Consider the following 21,514-nt stretch of genomic DNA (forward strand, 5'->3'; position numbering starts at 1 on the left):
CCAAGTTTCTTGGACCAGGAGTTACTACTACTGGGATGTCCCATCTGCAGGACATCTTCTGTTAGGCAAGGGTTGTATTGGCCAGGAAAGTTTATCTATGACCTAGGATTTGATGGGTTTGAGAATCAAGCAGCCTTGTTGTAAGCTTCAGTGAGCAGGGGGTCAGTCAGAACTGATGTCACCTAACCTGGCCAGAAGGAGTTGCACAACAGATTCCTGCAGCAAAAGGTACCCCAAGGAGAAATGCTTGTCTGAATTGTGTCTGCAGAGAGAGATGAAGGCAGAGGACTCAGTCAGGCTTATTGCAATGGCCTGAGATGCTGACTATGGGAAGACAGAAATATTGGGGGTGATATGAATTTCTTTTAGGGGTGGCAAATCAATGGCTGAAAAACTAGAAGCTTTCTGCAGAGAAGAAAAATATTCTGATTTATTAGTCTAGTTTTCCTTGCTCTATTCCTGTGCTATTTGCTTGACCTTTCTATTTAGTCTGTGGGTCACAGTCCAGTAACCTCAAATCTTTGAGATAATAAATAGGAAATCCTGAAAAATAACACTTTCTCTTAGGAACTTAACAAAGGAGGGGAGTCTTGGCTGTGACTGGCATTAGGCTGTTGAGGTAAATAGTGACAAAGGCTTTCAGAAGCCAATGTCAGTTGCACCATCTCTGAACCACCACAAATAAATGGCTCAGCCCTTAAAAAATATTTTTAGTCACCTATTTATGCAGCTGCTTTTTTTTCTTTGTATTCCTCCTTGCTTAGTACACCTACAGGAACAGTATGATAGCAGGGAGTAGGGGAATAGTTGGGCTAATGCTGCTCATCAGCCTGAGGCTGGAACCCAGGTTTTATCACTGCCTGTTTATATGAGTTGGAGAAAAAAAAAGTGTGTGTATTTACAGCTCCATGAGAAGTATCCAAGCACTGTAAAACCTTTCATTTTAATTTTTGCCTCTTAAAGATGGAAAATAATACTAGGTCTGAAGTGCAACAGGGAAGGTTTGCCCAAGACAGCTTGGGAAACTCACTGCTGAATCAGATCATGAGCTGTGATTCTGTCCTTGCTCAGAGATTTCGGTCAGTGCTGCCTTTACAGTTCCAGGAAAAGCGGAACCTCTGCTCTGAAGCAGGTGATGCTGTGCATGCTCTTTGCTCTTGCAATGATCACACAGGCCCAGCTAAGCATGATCTGACTCTGCATATCTACCTGTGCCTGCCACGCATCCATGTTCCTCCTGTGTTATAGCCAAGCAAAGGAGGCAGGCTGCCACCTCTCTCACAGGACAAGTGTGAGTTAGAGACTGGGGGGTGCTGGGGTGCCCATGGATCCTAACCCAGCACAGAGGAGTGCAGTGGCTTCTTGTGGCCATTTCTTTCTAGTCAACTACTGTAAAAAGAGGTGACTAATTTTTTTTTTCAAGGGTATCTGAGTATTGGTAAAACAACCAATGGGGGGTTTCCTGCCTTGTGGGGTTTTGGTGTTTGCCACAAGTGTCTTCATATTGGCCGTTGTGTGCATTGCTCATGTTGCAAGATCCTCTCAGTCCTTTATTTCCATTTGATTTGGTGCAATTTTTAGTTACTGTTGTGTCACAGACATATTTTATGAAAAACACTTTTGCCAGGATTTTTCCTCCTGAGAAGCTGGGATGCCTCAGAAACGAAATGTAAACAATGATTATCTGCTGCTGTGGAATGCAACAGGTGCATCTGTGATTGGTCCCATGTGGTTGTTTCTAATTAGTGGCCCATCACAGTCCAGCTGTCTGGGACTCTCTGGTCAGTCACAAGATTTTATTATTCCATTCCTTTCCTTTCCTTGCTAGCCTTCTGATGAAATCCTTTCTTCTATTCTTTTAGTATAGTTATAATATATAATTTTCTTTTAATATAATATATATAATAAAATAATAAATCAGCCTTCTGAAACACGGAGTCAAGATTCTCATCTCTTCCCTCGTCCTGGGACCATTGCAAACACCATCACACTGTTGTGGCAGAAGGATTGTGGCACACCTTGTTTACTTTGAGCTGAATTTAATGGTAAGTTTTCCACTTAGACTGCTGGAAAATATGATCTTTTACTCAGAGAGTGATTAAAACTAAATCCAGTCCTCAAAGCAAGTACTTTAGTAGTGACCAGTCCTTATGCAGGATAATGAATATGTGAATTTTATATCTGTAGTGATATTGTCTGCCAATTTTTTTTAAATTGTTATGTTTGTGGCCTACAACTTGGCAGCCTGACACTGAGTATTTTCCCAATGATCTGGCAGTTCAGTCTGTCAGCATTTAGCATGAGCAATTGGGCACACCTTTTGTCAGTGCTTTGCTATTTTAACAAATATGACAATTTCTCCTGCACCCATCTGGATCTCATAGCCTGAAACATTTTGGTAACAGTGATAATGCTGTGCTCATCCCCAAAGTCCTGTTGTTCCTTTTGAAATATTACAGCTATTTATTCCAGAAGAATATGGTAGGCTGAAGAGTCTTACTTGCTTTCTCAGGATAATTAGCTCTAATCCCAAAACTGGTTCTCTATGCCTGAGTCTAACGGCCAGGTAAAACTTCACTGTAAGGAGCAGTTATTCAATTTGATTTCCCCTTTATTGTTACTTTACCTGCTCATATTTCATAATAATTCCTCTTAAACTGATACAGCTTGTTAAAAGAAAAAAAAATCTTTTTACTGGGTTTCATTTGCAATTGCGTAATTTATTTTTAGAATTTGGGAGAGATTTTTTCTTTTTATTTCCATTGGGCTCTAGCAAAAGCAGTGTGAAGCTGGATTGCCTGCTGCTGAGGAAAGGCTCACTGAAACAGTAATTCTCTTGAGGTCCTTGAAATGAATAGGCATTGCAGCAATAATTTTTCTTCTCTCAATAACTATTTTAACTGCTGCAGCTTCAGAACACATCAGGACCTGACATGGACATACTTTTGTACAGAAGCAGCAGAAAGCCTTACAATACCTTTTACAATTGCAACAATGTTTCAGCCTATTTGTAGCCTCTTTTTATTTTTGTCCTTCCTTTCTGTGAGTTACTGATCCCTAAATAAAAAGGAATGGGGAAAGGTAGCCCTTCTGCATATTTGAGAGGGAAGATACTGTGAAAAAACTTATTTATACAGAAGCACATCTGATTTCTGAACTAGAACATTTAAATGATACAGTGCTTCATAAACCATTTTTACTCAATTCCCACCACTTTCCTGTTTTGTTTGTAGTGTGTATGTTTTCTAGCTGACCATTGTACAGATCAGCAAATCTTCAGTGCATGCTCTGAAAACTTGGATTTTCTTTGGATTGATTTTCATTATGGCCCTATTGCCATTCTTTACAATCTGAAGAAAGCCTGCATTCATAGGGATTACTGCATCTGCAAAGGATGAAGAATAAGTAGGAATGATGAACTCCAGCAGTCATGAATGGGCAGATTGTCCTGGGCATTTATTCAGTTGTCAGTATATTGTGGAGTATTTGGGCTGAAAAAAATGTTAGCATTGAGTAACATACTCTTTTTATTAAAAGCACAGTAGAGTACTCAGAGATGGTGTATAGTAATAGACACACTAGTACAGCACATGCTGTCTTTCTTCCTAAGTGTGATTGATTTGTTTATTTCTCACTGAAAGCTTGTAATTTTGGTTTTTAATTCTCCTTTCCATTGCTAGCTGTGCTTATCTTATCAGACAAGTCTTATCAAAAGGTGCTTACAATTCTGAGTGGGATGCTGCACTGTGTTAAGCCAGGAGCACTGAGCAGGGAACACTCTGCTGTGCTGGCTGAAGATCAGAGTTGATTCTGGAGGCTGAAATGTTCCCTGTGTTTCTCAAATATAAATAGTACTGTGACCAAGAGTTGTGTGCCTGCATATTCCAATTTGCCCTTGGTGGGGTAGGTGTTGGTAAATGCAGGTTTTTTTTTCCCCATGATGTTTGGATAAAGCACTTTAGCAGTTCTATCCTCAGTGATAACAATTTCTCCTGCAAAAGACGTTAATCAGGAGTAAATGACCACTGGGCAGCTGCTGTACCTTCAGGTGGCAAACAGCACTTCCCAGTGCTCCATTAGTGGAGCAGTTTAGGAATATCTCATGTTGACAGCCCGGTTCAACTAAAACCGACACTTCAAATAGATAAAACATGGGAAGCTAGTACAATGTAATTTAAAATAGAGAATTACATTGAAATTGTTTTGTAAGTGTTTTGGAGGGTATGTGTGAGTAGGGTGTCTGGTACAGACATGTCTTGACCGCCTGGGGCTTCTGATTCCATTGGCAGTAGCTGGTTTAGCAACTGCACAAACCAAAAATATGAAATAAAAATACAGCATTTCAGTGAGTGTCATTTATTGCAAACAGTGTTAATATTCTGGTCTGAAGAAGGTTTTCTTGCCTTTGAGATTTCACTATAGAATCCCTTCTGTTTGAGTCAACAAGCAAGTATAGCCAGACTTTGATAGAGCTACTGAAGTGATGAATGTTAGTGGTGCTTTTTGAAGACAATTTTCTCTGGACAGTGTTTTGCTACTGGTAATTTGCTACTGACAACTCTTGCATGAAGGCCTTTAAACAGCAAACGAAGAGCTTGGAAATAGCAGCTATTTCAGAGAGATGGAGAGAGAGGGCAAGGCAGCAACAATGGGGAAAGGTTTTCCCTTGATGAAGACACAGTGCTATAGAAGCCACTTAGGGGCATATTTTGAACACTGCTTTCTTTAGCTTTTAAATCAAATTATTTTGCCATCTTTAGGATCTTTGCTAGTGCTAGACTTGAGCACACAGTGGTGTGCTTTTTTGCACTTCTCTGCTGATGTATGTGTGTTCCCTGGTTTGACAGGTAATGGTGTGACTGCATTTCCTGACATCAGGACACCTGTGATTATTGCTCAGAGATGTTGCTAATTGAATATTTGCACTTCTGTAGACATCAGTTGCCCAGCTGTTAGCTGTCAGGCTGGATTTGTATTACTATAGCCATGTCACTGAGAAAATTTTTTCATGTTCCTACTTGAAGATTTTGACAGGTCACACTGAAGGACTGTACAGTATGTTTGTGTGAACCAGCTTCCATGCTACTTCTGGCACAGAAAATTGAATAACAATGTCCAATATTACTACACCCCATGTTCATGTGGACTCCTAGGATATTTCACCAGGTGTCTGGATACTGCAAAAATGATGACTGTCATATTCATACTCAGAAAGTGTACCAGATCCATCTGTGCACTGCCTCTGCCCATTCTAAGGAAATGCACCATTGTGTTTGTTCCACTGTGCTTTGGCTGCACTAGTGCAACTAGTTCTTTATCTTAGACTGAAGGATATTGTGTTTCCAGCAGCAGTGAGGGTCCAGCAGCTGTGTTTCCTGCTGTTGGAGATAGTGTATCCAAAATAGCAAATCACCTCCAGCAGCTGGCTTGAAAGGCCTACTTCACTCATGGTACCTCCGTTAGCTTCTAGCAGAGAACTTCCATGTGGTGTATCAGGCTATTATCATGGAACGTGTTTCTGTAAAGTTTTCTTCCTTCCTTCTATTCTATTCAGACAGAACAAGAGGACACAGTCTCAAGCTGTGCTAAGGGAGATACAGGCTGGAATTAAGGAGGAAGTTTTTCACAGAAAGAGTGGTCAAATACTGGAATCATCTACCCAGGGAGGTGGTGGAGTCACCATCCCTCAATGTGTTTAAACAAAGACTGGATATGGCACTTGGTGCCATGATCTAGTTGAGGTGTCAGAACATGGGTTGGACTCGTTGATCTTAAAGGTCTCTTCCAACCTAGAAATTCTGTGATTCTGTGCTTTGTTGTGAATGTGATGTCTACTCCTGAGGTTCCCATGATCATCAAACCCTGAGATGCATTTGCAGAGCAGTGCTATGGCTTCATCTTGCAGGTGAGGAGCTGTGGCAAGGAACATAAACCTAAAGCATTCACTGCAGCTTTCAGCTGCTCCTTCCTGATGCCTGCAACTGGAATTTTCTTTTCTTATGCTCCCACATATGGTCTTGTGTATCAGTGAAACTTGGAAAGCCCACTGCTCTTCTCAACCAAACCCATAAATACTTATTTGTTCAAGAATGCCAGGTCATGCCCCTGGTAAAAAGAGTCTGTGGTTGTTGGCATCACCTGGTAGCTCTTAGAGGCTCAAACCTGGAATCTAACTCAGCAGACAGCATGGCTTTGCTGTAAGGCTTTGTCACTCTTGGAAGAGACCCACCCTGCTGATATCCTGAACAAATTTCAACAAACTGGACATGATCCTAGGGCTCAGCAACCTTCTGTGAGGTGTGGCAAGGCTAATCTTAGAGTAAATCCAAGGCATGTGTTGGAATGAGGTTGGGTTTTGTTTTTGAGCTCTCTAACACAGCACAGCGTTCTCATATTCTGCCTGCTGATTTCTGGGAGTGGAGAGCAATTTTCTAGAGCAAACTGAAATTAAGTTTATTGTGCTGCTTGTGCAGAGTGGAACATTTCAGTTTGCTTTAGAAAATTGTGTTCTGCACAGAAACATGGTGTTGGAGTTAAGATGAAGCAATGACACCAGTGACCAGTGACGGAGGGAAAAGAAAAGCCAGGGGAGGCAGCTCCATGCAGTTTTGGTTACAGCTTCTTTGCACTTTGTTTCTTGGGAAGTGTTTTTGTCTTTGCTTTGTTGTCAGTTTGCCATCACCCAGCCCTTTTCCTTGCTCTCTGAGCCATGTCACAGTGCCCTCCCTGCCCCAGCATCTGTGGGTCTTCTGGTGTCCTGTGAATCAGGGCTGTAGTTCTGATCCGAGTGTGGAAGCCTAGCTAAAAGTACAGCTAAATATAACTGTTTCTAATATTTCATAACTAATGGCACAATTGTTATGGAATCCTCTTTGGAAATATTCATACCTTTATTTGTATTTTTTTCTTCCTAGTGTAGTAAGTGATTCTTTTAACAGCTAAAATAGCTGTTCTTACTATTGCCACTTTTTTGTTTGTTTTTTATTTAAGAAGTCTTGACTTTTTTTTTTTTAAATCCTCCTTAAAAATCTTTTATGGAGGTCTCAAGTTTACTCTTTTACAGTAAATTTATTTTAAAGCACAGGCATCAATGAGGATAGGGCTTAAGTCTAGCAAGATATGATTATACAAATTTTATTTGATAGAACTTGCCTTGCTTTTATGAGATATTTCCTCAGAAACTGGAACTGTTGTTCTGACAGAAATATTTTCTACTCCTTGTCTGGAAAAAACATCAAATTACTTTTTATGTAATTATGCCTTTTGCAAAATCTCCAGCAATATTAGATGAGGTTACCACAGTGACTGCTCAGCCTGTCAGTATTGGATTGCAAAGTCTTGAGTCTTGTTGACATCTCTGCAATTTGTCTGGCCTTAATATTTAATAAGCCTCATACTCTGCAACCTCAGGGTGAGAGCAGTTCTTTTAAAAAACACCTTTTACTTTTGTCAGAGTTCTTACCAGACTCTTTAAAGATAGAGGTGTGCTTGCAACACAATGTCTGATGGTAGAGCAGCCATCAATTTTATGCCTCCATGCTCCTGTTGTATGAAGCTTTTAAGGAGTTTGCAGAATGAATACTTTGTATAGCACATCAGGACCTTGGGTTTGCCCCTGGTCAGTGGGGACTGTGGCAAGGCTCAAGCTGCTTTTTTAAGACTATAAATAAGTATTAGGAGTGTCCAGGTGGTGCTGCAGCCTGCATGTTCTGGTTGTCCACTTGTTGCTGAATGGTTCACTGGGACCTGGATTTTCCACAGGGAACAGAGGAGATGAATGAGAAGGGCAACTCATATCTGCCAGTGGAACGGCAACAGTGAAAGCAGCAGATGTGCTAGAAAGTCTGCTGATGTGCTAGGGAAAAGCAGCTGAGCCTGCTCCATAAAGACAAATTTCTGTGTTTGTCTCTAGAAAAAGCCATGGTGAATCTTAGAGAAATATAGTCTGAATAAACTTTCATTCCAAACTTCTGATTTGAACTCTGTTTTTATCTTTATATACACAGGAGTCAATTTTTAGGATTGCTAATGCTAAAATCCTACAAGTTGGACTTGTCATAGTGGAAAGTGTTCAACCTTTTCATTGTGCACTCCAAATTTGCTAGCTTGAGTTGGAGGCTGTCTTTGAAACCACTGCCTCCCCCAGTTTTTGGACAGTCTAAGTGAAGAATCCGACTTCCTCCATTCTGCAAACCCTTAGCCATGAGAAAGTAATGCATAAATTTAAAAGTATTTGTCAATAAATAGGTGTATTTCACCAAGGCAATCCATGCTATAGGTGACCACATTTTGAATTAGTTTTGTGTAAGAAGCTGTGTAGCTGAAATTGAAAAGCTCTATTATGTGATTTGGGAGTTTTCTAAAACTCTTCCAAAACATTTCAGTCTTTAAATCCAGGAAGTGGCTTTTTTTAGGACTCAAAAGTGGTTTTAGCAAGTAACATTCAGCTGACATCTAAGGAAAAAAAAGCAATTTTTCATTTTTTTTTTCTTTTTTCCCTGGAGGCTTGAGCAAATTTTTGGTCATTTCTTTTTCTCTGTAGTTATGACAGTTTCAAGTTGCAATGTTTCGTCCTAGTAGGTCTTTAAACTGTGAATCTGAGCTTGAACTTTTAGATTTGTTTGTCAGACTTAAGTCAGTCCTAACTCTTCAACAATTTAATTTGTTTTGTTTGCAGCTGTGTACTCTTCTTTTTTCCCCACCCATTGTGATGAACAGCATGGAAGATAAATGTGTGGGAGCTGCTGCAAACTGCTAATGGCTTTTAAAAGGCAAATCATTAAATCAGAACTCTCTTCAAGTGCACCAGGGACTTTGTGTCTGAAAAAAATGAACTTCATTTAAAGCACATCTGTAGCTTTTTTAACATGAATTGCACAGAAGACATTCAGTTTCTGCCTATCAGGTGTATATGAACTCAACTCTAATACTTTGAGACATTAAAATGTTTCTTCTGAGGTGTAAAAAGTACCATGTTGTGCTGAAAATGCTGTGTTGGACTGGAAGCCTCAAGCAGAGGATTGAAAGGAAAAGTTATTTGTTTCTGACTTGGTGCTTTGAGCAGCAGTGGGAGATATGGGAAATCCTGGGCTGGTTTCTCTTTGTTTTAATGTTTGGAAGAGGAAGAGATGAGAGCTGTGTTTCCTGCTGGCTCTGGGCAAGTGCCATTCACCAGTTCTAGTGTTTTCCCTAAATGTCAAGGTATACAGAGGGCTGGTACCAAACCAGAGCTTGGTGCAGGCAAAATAGGAGTAGCAATGAGCTGCCCTAGATACTTTACCTCCAATGGAGTAAATCTGAGGTCTTTGTGTTAGCTACTGGTCAAACTTTTGTGCTGTGAGGATATTAATGATGCCGTACCCTGCCGTTTAACCAGCAAATTCACGTGGTAGAAAATCTTGGAATAAGTACTTTTTAAAGTTTCAAGAGGAGTTTCTCCAAGTACCTAATTAGTCATCTGTCTCTTAACCATGCAGTCCAAAAGCAGCAGTACTAGCACATAATTTTTAAAAACAAAAATCCAGTTGCATGCTCCCCGAGGTAGCTCTCTCCATGAGCAGTGTTGATGGATATATATTGTCTCAGCACTTAGGGCAGGGTGGAGTAACCTTTTATCCATACATACCATTGTTCTTTGGGGGTTTTTGTTTTTTTTTTTTCTGTTAGTTTCAACTACTTATCTGATACCAGGGCCCTAGCAGGCACATTGCTATTAAATGAGGTGCTTTTTCTGTGGTTTGGGATGGCTGTTGCAAGCTGGACAAAATGCATTATAAAATATTACATGTTGCTGTCATTGGCACTTGCATTACTTTGTCCTGCATCTTTCTTAGTCTTTGGAGAAGTGAAATTGAATAGAAGCCAGAATTAGCTGGTACTGTATTTGACTTGAAAAATCTAAACGGAAAAGTGGAAAGAAAAGGCTGCGCAGGTTGCATCTGAGCAGTGATGTGGCAGGCTCTTTAAACTCATGTACACAAAAAGGGTAAAGGATGTGCATGGTGAGCAGCAGTCTTGGTTTCATGGCCTGCTGCTCTCTGTCCATCATTGTGAGCATGGCTGTGGGTCCATCCCATCCTCTAGTTTTATGTCAAGGGGAAGTTGTTCATACTTCTGGTGGCAAATGTATAAAATCCTGGGGTTTTATTAAATTCACAGGTTTTTATAGATACCACGTGCAGTTAATTATCTAAAGAGCAAGTTGACTTAAGCAATTTTTCAACTGAACTGGTTAGACACAGTTTTATTGATGAAAATGGATATTTTTGAATTCATATAAATCATGTCATGAGAAAAATGTTAGGGAATTTTGGAGGGTATTCTGGTGATGCTTAACTAAAACAACCCTGAAAGTGCTGTGGTGTGAAAAAAGTGAAATGAGGATTCTTCTTCTGGCTTGGTATTTTCCTGAGAGGGTACTCCTCTACCTTGGGATGCAAGAATTGCTTTATAGTGATTGCTTTGCAAATGTCCAAACCCACAATTTTACTGTAGGGCTGAAAGCTGTTGTGTTAACTGTGTGGGAAAACCTGCTGTCTTAACAACAGAATTTCTGAGAATTTGTGTGTTCTTGAGATTGTTCAAGAAAATATGCAGGGGAGAGGAATGAATGGCCAAAAGACAGCATAAATAAAAAGTATGGTTTACACACTTTAAATGGGTTGTTTGACAGGAAGCTCATGGGGTACATGATGGTTCTGCTTATGTAGGTGGGATCAGCCTTTGGAAGGGAGTTTTACTCCTTACCTTTTTCTGTCCTGCCACAGAGTCTTGCACCAAAAGCCTGCCCTGGATGTCATGGGTCAAATTATTCCACGTAGCAGCAATTGGCTGCTCTTCATCTCTGGTAAATCTGATTTTATTAGCCCTCATCTGACACCTTTTGCTTAGGAGGAAACATGAAATCATAGGTTCCCATCCACTTGTGTGCCACCAATGAGACGTGCTGGGGTTAGAGCTGAGGTGGCATGCAGAGAGGAGATGAAATGGATGTGATTGCTCAGGCACCTTGTTGGTACCACTGGGACTGAAAAAGATTGAAGGGATGGCAGAAATGCCAGGCTGCAGCAGCACCTGAGGTCTGTGGGGAGCAGGCAAGGAGGCATCAGTGTGTAGTGGGAGCAGAGCTAGAAGTCAGTGGCTAGGAACTGCAGGGTGAGCTCAGCTGGAAAAAGGTAAAGCTTGTGCCAATTTAGGAGGAAAGAAGAGTGGTAATGAGCTGTGTAGGAGGTTGGGAGCTGCAGCTGTGGGACCTCTGGACAATGTGCTTTTTGTAAGCAGGCTGAGCTTTTGGATGGCTTTTTTGGTTACAGCTCAAAGTGCATTCTTTCTTCTTCTCCAGCTCATGGGAATCAGTCAGGAAGGCAGAAGTGCTGTGAAACTGTTTGTGCACTGCAGGTTGTGGCAAAAGTAATTTGCTGACTTCTGCAGTTGGTACTAAAAAAGTGCTTCAATTATGAGCTACATATGAAAAGAAGTAATAATAGATTCCTTTGCTCCTCTGGACACTGTCCATAAGGTCCTAGAAGAGCATTTGCCAGCTTTTTTCAGTTCAAAGCAGATATAGTGGGATGGATGTTAGAGCAGCTGTCCAGTGGGATTGACAGTTGTGGTGTGGCTGTGAGAAGGCCATGGTCACTGAAGTGCCTGTGCTCCCAGCAGTCACCCAGAAAGGAGAAACAGGAAACATGTGGCTTCTTGGTCTGCTTTGGGACATATCTGTAAGGGGCAGGTTGCTTCTATGAGATAGGGTAGATCTTCTGTTGGACTGTGTGTGTTTGGATGCTGTAATAACAAGGCTTCTATGGTCAGACATAATGATCACAGAAAGCCAGAGTCGTCATCTTACTGCTATTTCTGTCTTCTGGGTCAGTACATTTCTCTGTAAGCCACAAACCATTTTATCTCCACTGAGAGATGGTTGCTTTTCTGCCCACAGCTACAGAACATGGGGCTTGCCTCAGCAAAAAATATTTTTCTTGAAAATTCAGTCAACTTGAAACCTTTGTCCCCTCTCCATGTAGAAGGTGGTGTTGTTAGTAACTGGAAAGGGCTTGGTGAAAAAGATCTTTGGGAAGAGAAGTACTGGAATGTTTTCAGTTGTCTCAAGGAGAACTTTTCTGGTACACATTTTATTTCATTCACCTTGCTCAAATTTCTTCTTGTCCTTGTCCTCCTAAGACTTTGTTTTGGGTCCTGTCCTAATCAGAAGTTCCCAGAAATGGTTTTTAGGATGAAAGCCTCCACACACATCAGTTACCTTCTACAAATGAGCAAAGGCCTGAGGAGGCAATGTCAAAATGTTCCTAGTAAAAATCCAGACCTATCTACACTCCTTGTAGCTATTGTGGGATCTCTGAACCCAAAACTGTACCAAGAAGGATGCAGTTCCTGCCCCTTCCCCCCTCCTGCTCGCCTTCAGTCAAATCTTCAAAATTAAATGACAGTGTCAGGAAAGAGATTGTTGCTGCTTAATGAGTTTCAATTGGGTTACAGATTGAAGCCTGACTCCTTGCAATGACAGATTAATAACTCCTTCTGCTGAAGCTTTAGGAGGGGGGATAATTATTTTCTGGGGCTTTTCTTTTTTTTTTTTCTTTTTTTTTTTTGTTTTTTAACTGGAAAGCTCATTTCTTGCTAGTGCCTGAGCCAGGTGCTATTACTGTAAATCTTTTTGTAATAAAAGACTTGACAGTATTATTTTTCAGACTGTGATGAACTTGTGGCCTCCTATTTGAGATATGCTGAGTGTTCTAACATGCAAATGGAAGAAAAAGCAGTCACTGAACACAAGGATTAAATAGAAAGCTTTCTGTTATACATAATAAAAACTGCTGCTGGTCCTGCTGCTCTTCTTGGTGCCTGCCAGCATGGTCACTGATGTGCCTGGGGGAAAGAATCTTGGTGTTTGGGGTTTTACTCATCTGGCTTAGAAGTCTGCATTGAAAGAAATGCTTCAGCTCTGCTGCTGCTGCTGCAGGGGACTGGGACCAGTTGCAGTTGGCACTCTGTTAGGGAGTCACTCCTGTGTGAAGGGAGGAAAGGGAGACACAGTGAGGCAGAGGTTGGTGCTTTTGTGATGGCCCATTGCTGCTCACACCTCTAGGAATGTATGTGGTATTGGTACATGTATGGCTTTCACTATTTGGATTTTATAAAAAAGGAGGGAAACTTGAATTTTGAGAAGTATAAAGGCGCTTTTAAGTTGTTATTTATGAAGTATTTAACAGAAAATGCTTTAAATGCTTTAATCTGTGTTGCATGAAACAATGATTATGCAGTAACTAAACTTGAAAACGCCTGAGTTGAAAGCAGATGCAGACTGTAATCTCTGACAATTGCCTGTGCCCTTTATAACTGTGGTATTTTATTTCTAAGTTGAGATTCTCTTTAAATTGGCTTCTGTGGCTTGTCCAAGGTCCTTCACTGAGCCATGGCTACGGCTGGCTCAGGAGCCTTCACTCACAGTCCCATGCCTGGACCAGAGGCCACAGGTGATTAGCACAGGACAGCAGCTCCTTCCAGGGCTGCCTGTCAGTTCAGGCAGTTTGACAGATGCTGTCGGGTTGCTGCTGTGTGCATTTTGTGGGTTTAGGGTTTTTTTTAAATGCTTCTAAACATTTTTTGGTCTTTTCTGAATTTTAGATTCTAAGGGAGAATAAAACTAGCATTTTTTTCTTACTGGCTGTCATTTTGCCACATATTTATTGTCATCTTTCTGTGGCTGCCCTCTTGCTAATAGGGTCTACTCATCCCTCCCAATTATTTGGAACAAACTAATTATTTTGGGGCTATAGCTCTCCTGTGCACATGTAAAGCTGTATGTGAAACTTAATAGTTGTTCAGAAACTAACTTTTGAAATTCCAAAGCAATTTTCTTTTTAAATCTCTTGATACTTGTGTTTTAAATCAGTCTTCTTCTACTTTGAACCTGTTCTTTAACCTCACCATCAGTAAGAATGTGCATTACAGAATAAAGAATACCTGCCTGCCCCTGTAGTTCATAATTTTTTTTAGCCATTTTGCTATACCTGTAAGTATGTAAATCACACAACATAACACAAAATGAAAAAGAACTAGATCCCTACACTCCTGTGAGTTTTTGGAACCAAAGGCTTGTGAGGAGGCACAAGTGCACAGTGCACATATGTCTGGCAGCACAATGCCAGCAAGTTAATTTGATATTTGGTTCTGCACAGTGTGCCAATAAATTTTTGTGTAATCTGTTTATTTAAATTCAAAACTATGCTTAGTTTGGCTTATTTTAAATGTGAATCAAATGCTTATTACAAAGATGCCCTTGATAGCATAGTGCAATGTCTGCCTACAAGGAGGAAGAACTACCCGCTTGTTTATTGTCTTTTAACTTCCTTATCTAAAATAGCCCTGAGGCAATGACAAAGCATGACCTTGAACTTGTTATTCAGAATTTTAGAGTTTGGATATCCTCAAAATTTCTTCTAGACTTCAAGAATTAGCATCCTCTGCCTTCCTTTCCTGTTGAAAAAGGCTGGGTTTAATTTTTTTTTAAATTGAAATGTAGTGAGGATTTAATAATTGCTCACACTGCTGAACATAAACTGCTTCCCATTTTTCAAAGCTTGCATCTTCTGCAGCGGTGTGACCAGCTGGTGAGTGCCACACAGGCAACATTGCATCACTGAGAAAGTAGTTGATGATTAGCCATGCTGAGTGCAAGACAGAATCACAGAATCACAATTGGGTTGGGAAAGACCTCTGAGGTCAAATCCAATTTAGGACCAAATGCTACCCTATCAATGGACCATGGCACTGGGTGGCACCTGCAGCTGTTTCTTAAACACCTCCAGGGATGGTGCCTCCCCCAACTCCCTGGGCAGTCTGTTCCAATGTCTAATCAGCCCTTCTGTGAAGAAATTCCTCCTAATATCCAGCTTCAACCTTTCCTGGTGCAGCTTTAGGCCATTTCCTCTTGTCCTGTTGCTGGTTGCCCGGGAGAAGAGGCCGACCCGCCTGGCTACAGCCTCCTTTCAGGGGGTTCCAGGGAGTGATAAAGTCCCCCCTGAGCCTCCTTTCTTCCAGGTTAGCAATCCCAGCTCCCTCAGCTGCTCCTCACAGGATTTGTGCTCCAGACCCTTCACCAGCTCCACTGCCTTCTCCGGCCTTGCTCCAGCCCCTCAATGCTCTTCTTGAAGTGAGGTGCCCACAGCTTGACACAGCACTCAAAGTGTGGCCTCACCAGTGCTGAGTATATGGAAAATGCAGATGCTGTCAGAGGCCTGGGGCTCTGCAGACACTGGTTTAGCCCTTCTTCAAGGGCTTGTATGGTGGTGTTCCTCTGCCTTCCTGTGCAGGGTAGTGCAGTCAATGGCAAGCAAATACAGGTATAGAGAGTGAGTTGCTAGTGCTTCTGGAGATGGTATGTAACATCTGATCTGATTTTTTTTTTTATTATACAGTGTTACTGGCTCAGTTCTGGATCAAAAAAATGCTTGAATTATTTTGTACAAGTGTTGAAACTTTGTCAAAAATCACTGTGAAATTTGATGTTCAAAGGATGACACTGTGATAGGAAAAATACTTTATTTGTTGGTGTTTAGGCTATTTAAAGTAAAACTTTGCAAGTGTAATGTCTTGATGCATGCAAACATCCAGAAGAAAAATGATCTATGTGATAAACACTGTGTATTATTATTAGTCTTTCACCTTGAAAATACATACAGGACATTCTTTCACCCTTCTTGCCAAATTTTTTTCAGCTTTGTTTCTTTGCCCTCAAGCTGGTAGAAAGTCCAGTTTGGATGTAGGGAAGAAAAATCTAGACTTTTAAACATAAGAAATCCTCCCCCCCCCCACCTCCCATATTCTTTGTGTGTATTTTCAAAAGCTAACAGTATTTTATTCTCTGTCACTGAAGAAACTGGTGTCCAGGTGTCCAGGTACACAAATGTGCTATTCTGCCTCTGTGTGGGCTGCACTAAGGGATGACAAACTCTGCCAAGCCAGGACTGCCTCTCACCACTGACAGTGTTGCCCAGCTTCACAACAAACCTGTCAGTGGTTTGCTGTAGTGTCACTTCCAAAAGATACAACTATTGTATTAAAAAAAAAATAAAAAAAATCCCAAGAGAAGTACTAGTAACAAGTGCTTTATGTTGTGTATCACAGTACCTGTTTTCCTGTATTTATGTGGAATTCGCTGGATATCTCCTGGTTACTCTTTTGGCTGCTTTTGATAGGCTCAGTTGAGGCCCAAGGCAGGTGGCAAGTGAGGGTGGACTGAGGCAGTAAATGCAGCCCCCTCATATCCTGCTGGATCTCTTTGGCTTTTATGAGGAGGCTTGTTGCTATTTCTTTTGCACTGACCTACTGAGTTAGGAGATCAGCCTGTCATTTAAGCAAAATAAAAACCCAGCTCCAAAGCAAGATAGCCCCCAGACCAGATCCAGAAAGCAATTAAGGTGATTTAGAAGAAATGTTTGCAGTATGAGGTGTCTGTCTGAGGGGTCCAAATGTTCATGGGAAAGACCTTAGGAGGTAATCTTGTCCAGCCCTTTGCTCACAGCAGACCCCCTCAGCTTGGGTTGCTCATGGCCTTACTCAAGGGAGATTTGGCTATAGGCAAGGAAGGAGATGATGCAGCCTTTGTGACAGCCTGTTCTGGTGCTTAGCCACATCATTGTTTTAAAAAACAAGCCTTGCCTAATTTTTTTCACCTACCTTGCAACAAGTTTGTCGCCTTTAGTCTTAATCACTGTGTGCTTTCCAGAAGATTCTGTCCCTCTCTGTCTCCCCAGCAGTAAAATCTGTACCAAGTCTCCCTCAGTTTGGAGGCTGGAGGGGAAGGACCCTCGTGTTCAGCACCTGGCTCTCTACCAGAAGTGTGTGAAAGAAACTGTATCTAAACAGGTTTGAGCTCAGGGATTGATCCACTCCACTGATTGTCAGATCAAGTTGAATTCACTGATTAAACTGTGTGGAGTGTGAATGCCCCTGGTTCCTGCAGTCAGTGCCAGCTGGCTCTCCCTGGAACCTCAGGGCAGCTTCAGCAGAGAACTGGGCTGGAAATCACACAGACCACAGCTCTTACCAGATAAAGGCACTCGTGGTTGTGTGTGTCTTTCTGAATTCATGTTCTCACTTCAGTGACTTCTGTACCCAAACAAAACCAAAAGTAAAAATGACATTTTAAATGGTCTATTGTTAGATTGGTGCTCACCAATCCATTTGCATCAAAGGAGGTTTAGATTGGATATTAGGATTATTTTTTCACTGACAGGGCAGTCAAATATTGGAATTACCCAGGAAGCTGGATGAGTAACCGTCCTGGAGGTGTTTAAAAGTTGTGTAGGTGTGGTTTAGTGGTGGACTTGACAGTGCCAGGTTAACAGTTGGGCTCTGGGATCTTAGGTGTTTTCCAACCTAAATGATTCTATGACTATGTCTGAAATCTAATATTTTTCATTATCAATAGTGATTTATTTCAGAAGGGACAAAATATTCCCAGGATTTAATGCTTCACTTTTAGGAATATTTTCTTTGTGTACAGCCTGCATGATCAGCATTGTATAGGCAAGATGCTGGCACAAATGCTCTCTATTAAATGTGAGAATGTAAGTCATGCATACAAGTTATTAGGTATCAGTTTTTGAGATAATCCTTCATAAGAGTCTTTGAGCAATGAAGTCAACTTACCCTTGCAATAGCTACCACAACCCAAAACTTTGAAAATAAGGCCCTTCTCAATTTTTGAAGTATTTGTACCCATTTATAGCTTTTTCTGTCTTGTTGCAGTCTTGCAATAAAAGGCAGTGCTGGATTTATTTGGCCTGGAGGTTCTCTTTTAGAAGAGGTAGACTGTTCTTAAGCAGTCAGAAAAATATTTGCTTTTATTCCAGGTTCTCCATAAGCTCTTCAGCAGTAACCCCTCGGGTAGGAGTGACAGAGTTAATATACTGATTCTTCTTTATCTGTTCCTAGCTTCCAGCAGCCATTCCTTGCTTCCAAATAAACAACAGAGCTATACTGAATTTATGCTTATGTTAACAGTAAGATTTATTCTAGGCTTGTCCATTGAAAAATTCTGGTTATCTCTCTATTCCACTTTTGTCCTTCAGTTGCAAAACTCTGATGTTTCAGGAATGGTTGAAATCAAGCATCCAGAGAGAATTATGGAGGATGCCCTGGTCTCTGTATAACACCTAATGGCAGGCAGCTTAGGAGGGCATCCTTCCTGAGGCTATAAATCAGGCAGTTTCTTCTGCCTGAAAAACATTTGGGGTTTTAATTTTTTGTGATCTTGGGGAGCTGATTGAACTCTCTGAACTTTGTTAATGTTGTATTATCAAGTGAGATGTGATGTAGAAATCACATAACAAGTCCAGCAACTTTTTAGTATGTAAAAGATGCAATGTTCATTGGAAAACAGAAAATTCTTCCAAATAGTTTTCTGTGAAGACTTCAAATATTTTTAGGAAAAGAACTAATGACTTTTGTCAAATATGTGCTTTAATGTTTCACTTCAATATTGAAAACCTGTTGGTTTGGGACAACATTATGTATATGGCAGTATGCCTGTATCTTTGTAAAGTCAGGGAGCTTTCCGTTCTTCTAATTCATCTTTTGAGCTAACAAATGTCTAGTATTGTGCTGATGAAGCTGGCTGTGGAATTTGTGTGTCTTCCTAGGGCCCCTTTTGTTTTCATATGTGTTTCCTTTAATGACTGAGCTGTGGGTGGCTTTACCCACTTGGCTGCTTCTGACAGCCTTTTGCCTCAGCAAAGGTCCAGGTGCATCCTGCTGCAAGACAGCACCCTGACAGCAGAGACCACGTGTTCCTAAAGTGCATGGTGCTCAGCATAAAAAACTCATCCATTTTGCTGTTCTATCAATAGGAGGTGAATGAAAATTCCCTGTATCTGTGCTGCTGGGCCGTGGGAGAGTGAGGATATGGGATAGAATGTTTCACTTCAAATGAGAAGTACCAGTTATGAATATAATTGTCATGTGACTGGTATATCTCATTATGGAGGAGAATGTACAAGTGGGTTATAGCTATGTGGGTTATAGTTATATAGTGCAATCACCTCCTGCTCTCAGGTTTCTCTTCCTAATGCAATAGTAATGGGGTTTCCCATCTGCTTTTGCAATGCACTCAGTAAGGGCAGTCTCTGACCCTAAGAAGCCACTCTAAGAAGTGTCCCTCTCTCTATTCTCAGCTGAGTAGCAATATTGAATTGGCTTTATGCCACAGCTATGTATAAGCTCATCTGTACAGTTTTCTTTTTGCAGTCTGATTTACTGCAGGATTTCTGGCTGATGCTGGTTAGATTGATTTTTACCACAGTCGGTCTTCCTGAAGTCTTCTGGGAGTGCAGCCCTTCCCAGCTGTGAGTAGGGTGAGAGCAGCAGAAATCTTAGGCTGCTTGCCTGGCTGGGTTGGTGAAGGGGTCTGTAGCCATAACTGGTGTAGTGAAAGTGGCTTGGAGGTGACTGGCTGTAAACTCACTTTGTGCAGAGCTGTATTTCTGCCTCATCCATCATACATAGCTGCAAAATGCTCTGGCGGTGTTAGGAGATGCTGCTCTAAATCTGTGTATTTAAATTATTAGCCTTGAAATTTCAGTAAGCAGATTTATCTTGTTTAGGAGATCTCTTCCTGTGTTCTCTCTGAGTATGTACTTCCCTTTTCTAAGTAAAATGTCTCTTAATATTCCAGTTCCTTTGGACTGATCATGTTGCTGCTCTGTTCTTAGAGAAGGAAGGCTGGAGATGAGCCTCCCACTAGTGTCACAGCTGCTGCCTGCTGTGTCTTTGTGCATTAGAACAGTTTTGTTAGTATGGACTTCAGGAGAATGAGGTGTGCTCCTTTGGTTGGCTTTTTGGGGGCACAGCTTGGTCACTCTTTGCACTATGTCATAACAATAAGTCTGTTTGGGGTTTTTGTTATGTGTGGTAGATTTTGTTTGTTTTACCTAATTTAATTTTTGGTTACTACCTGTCAGCTTCATTTATTCTCTGGGGAAGCTATGGGTGCAGAGGGAGGGTCACAGGGAGCAAACCCAATGCTGACTATTGACTCATCAACAAAAGCACCAAACATCTATCTTCATCTTGCAGTTGTCTGGAATAAGAATTAAATTGCAGATGATCTTAAGGCAACAGGGAGCTTTTAGTAAGTAGGTATCAATTTGTTTACTTACCAGACCAAAACCACTTTGTTCTTATTTGTTTTCTCTGCGGATGCTCTTTTCTTAGTACATTGTAACAGGAATGGTGCTCAGTTAGAACTTGGTGCTTCTCCAGCCCCCTGGCATTAAGTTAGGAATTATTTTTGTCATTGAGTCTGAAGATTTGTTATTGATAGGATTTTCTGGTTGGATTTTCTCTGCTGCCAAAGTGATTTGTCCTATATTTCTGAATCCCGGATCTCTTATGATTGATCATTTACACCTTATTTTATTTTTGTTTATAGGAAATGTGGAAAATGCTTGCAAATGACATATGGTGGCTTCTTTGTGCAGGTCATGTCTTAGTTTTAAAGTTTGCGGAGTACACAGAAGATTGTGCAACAGACATTGTTTACTTGCCTAGAATTATAAGACTAAAAACTGTGTTCTTGCTGCAGCCATCAAATAATGTGGCAAACATCACCATTCCAGATCAGTTACGGTCATGTGTTTCCAGCAGTCACTGTTTTCTGGCAATAGTGTTTGCTTCGTTCTGTCCTAAGGCAGGTGAGATGTATTTGATGTGTCCTAATGTTCAGCCTCTCATGTGACTGGGGGTTTACACTTTCAAGGGGTGAATGAGGGTGAGGAAGACAAAAACTGAAATGGAGCTGTTTGTCACTTCAGTCAGGTACCAGATACTTGAGATTCACTGGTAGTTTTGATGTGCTCAGGGCCTCTCTTCCCCTGCAGAAAACTGATAGTAAGAATTGACTTCAACGTGTTTTTGATGCCCATATGGTTGTAAAGTTCATGCACTATCCCTTGGATGATGTTTGAAACTTGTTATAGTGCAGGAGTATCAAATCAGCCTCATGGATTTTTACCTCTCTTCCAGGACTGATCGTTGGGGTGATCCTGAGGTACGGGACCCCCTCCACGAGTGGCCATGACAAACCCTTCAGCTGCTCCCAGGAGGACAGGCCCTTCACCACCCTGCTGGTCAACGTCAGCGGCAAGTTCTTCGAGTACACGCTCAAAGGGGAAATTAGCCCTGGCAAGATCCACAACGTGGAGCAAAATGACATGCTGAGAAAGGTGGGGCTGTACCAGTTCACATGCTAGCTAAGTTCCTCCTTCATCGATGCTTCCCTCCCTCCTCCGTCCTGTTTGCACCTCAGGCAGTGTCAAGTGTCAGTATTCCTGATAGTTACAGCACTTTAATGCTAAATTCAAAAGCACCTTCTATATTATATCACTGCTGGAGAAACTGTGCTCTGTTACATGTATGTGGTCCTTTCCTAAAGGCCTTGGTTGGAAGACTTAATGTATGTTTCTAACATATGTAGAATTTACAGAGACCAGCT

General features: G+C 41.2%; 1 protein-coding gene across 3 annotated transcripts in view; it reads left to right on the plus strand.

Moving 5' to 3' along the window:
• The window catches only part of SLC9A7 (solute carrier family 9 member A7), a 75,330-nt gene that overhangs the window by 11,758 nt on the left and 42,058 nt on the right, over positions 1-21,514 (plus strand). For all 3 annotated transcript variants that reach the window (XM_059493548.1, XM_059493550.1, XM_059493547.1), the window contains exon 2: positions 21,046-21,245. In XM_059493548.1, coding sequence (XP_059349531.1) covers positions 21,046-21,245 — 200 coding nt within the window. The remainder of the gene's footprint in view (positions 1-21,045; positions 21,246-21,514) is intronic.

Source organism: Ammospiza nelsoni, chromosome 2, assembly GCF_027579445.1.
Source record: "Ammospiza nelsoni isolate bAmmNel1 chromosome 2, bAmmNel1.pri, whole genome shotgun sequence".
Taxonomy (NCBI): domain Eukaryota; kingdom Metazoa; phylum Chordata; class Aves; order Passeriformes; family Passerellidae; genus Ammospiza; species Ammospiza nelsoni.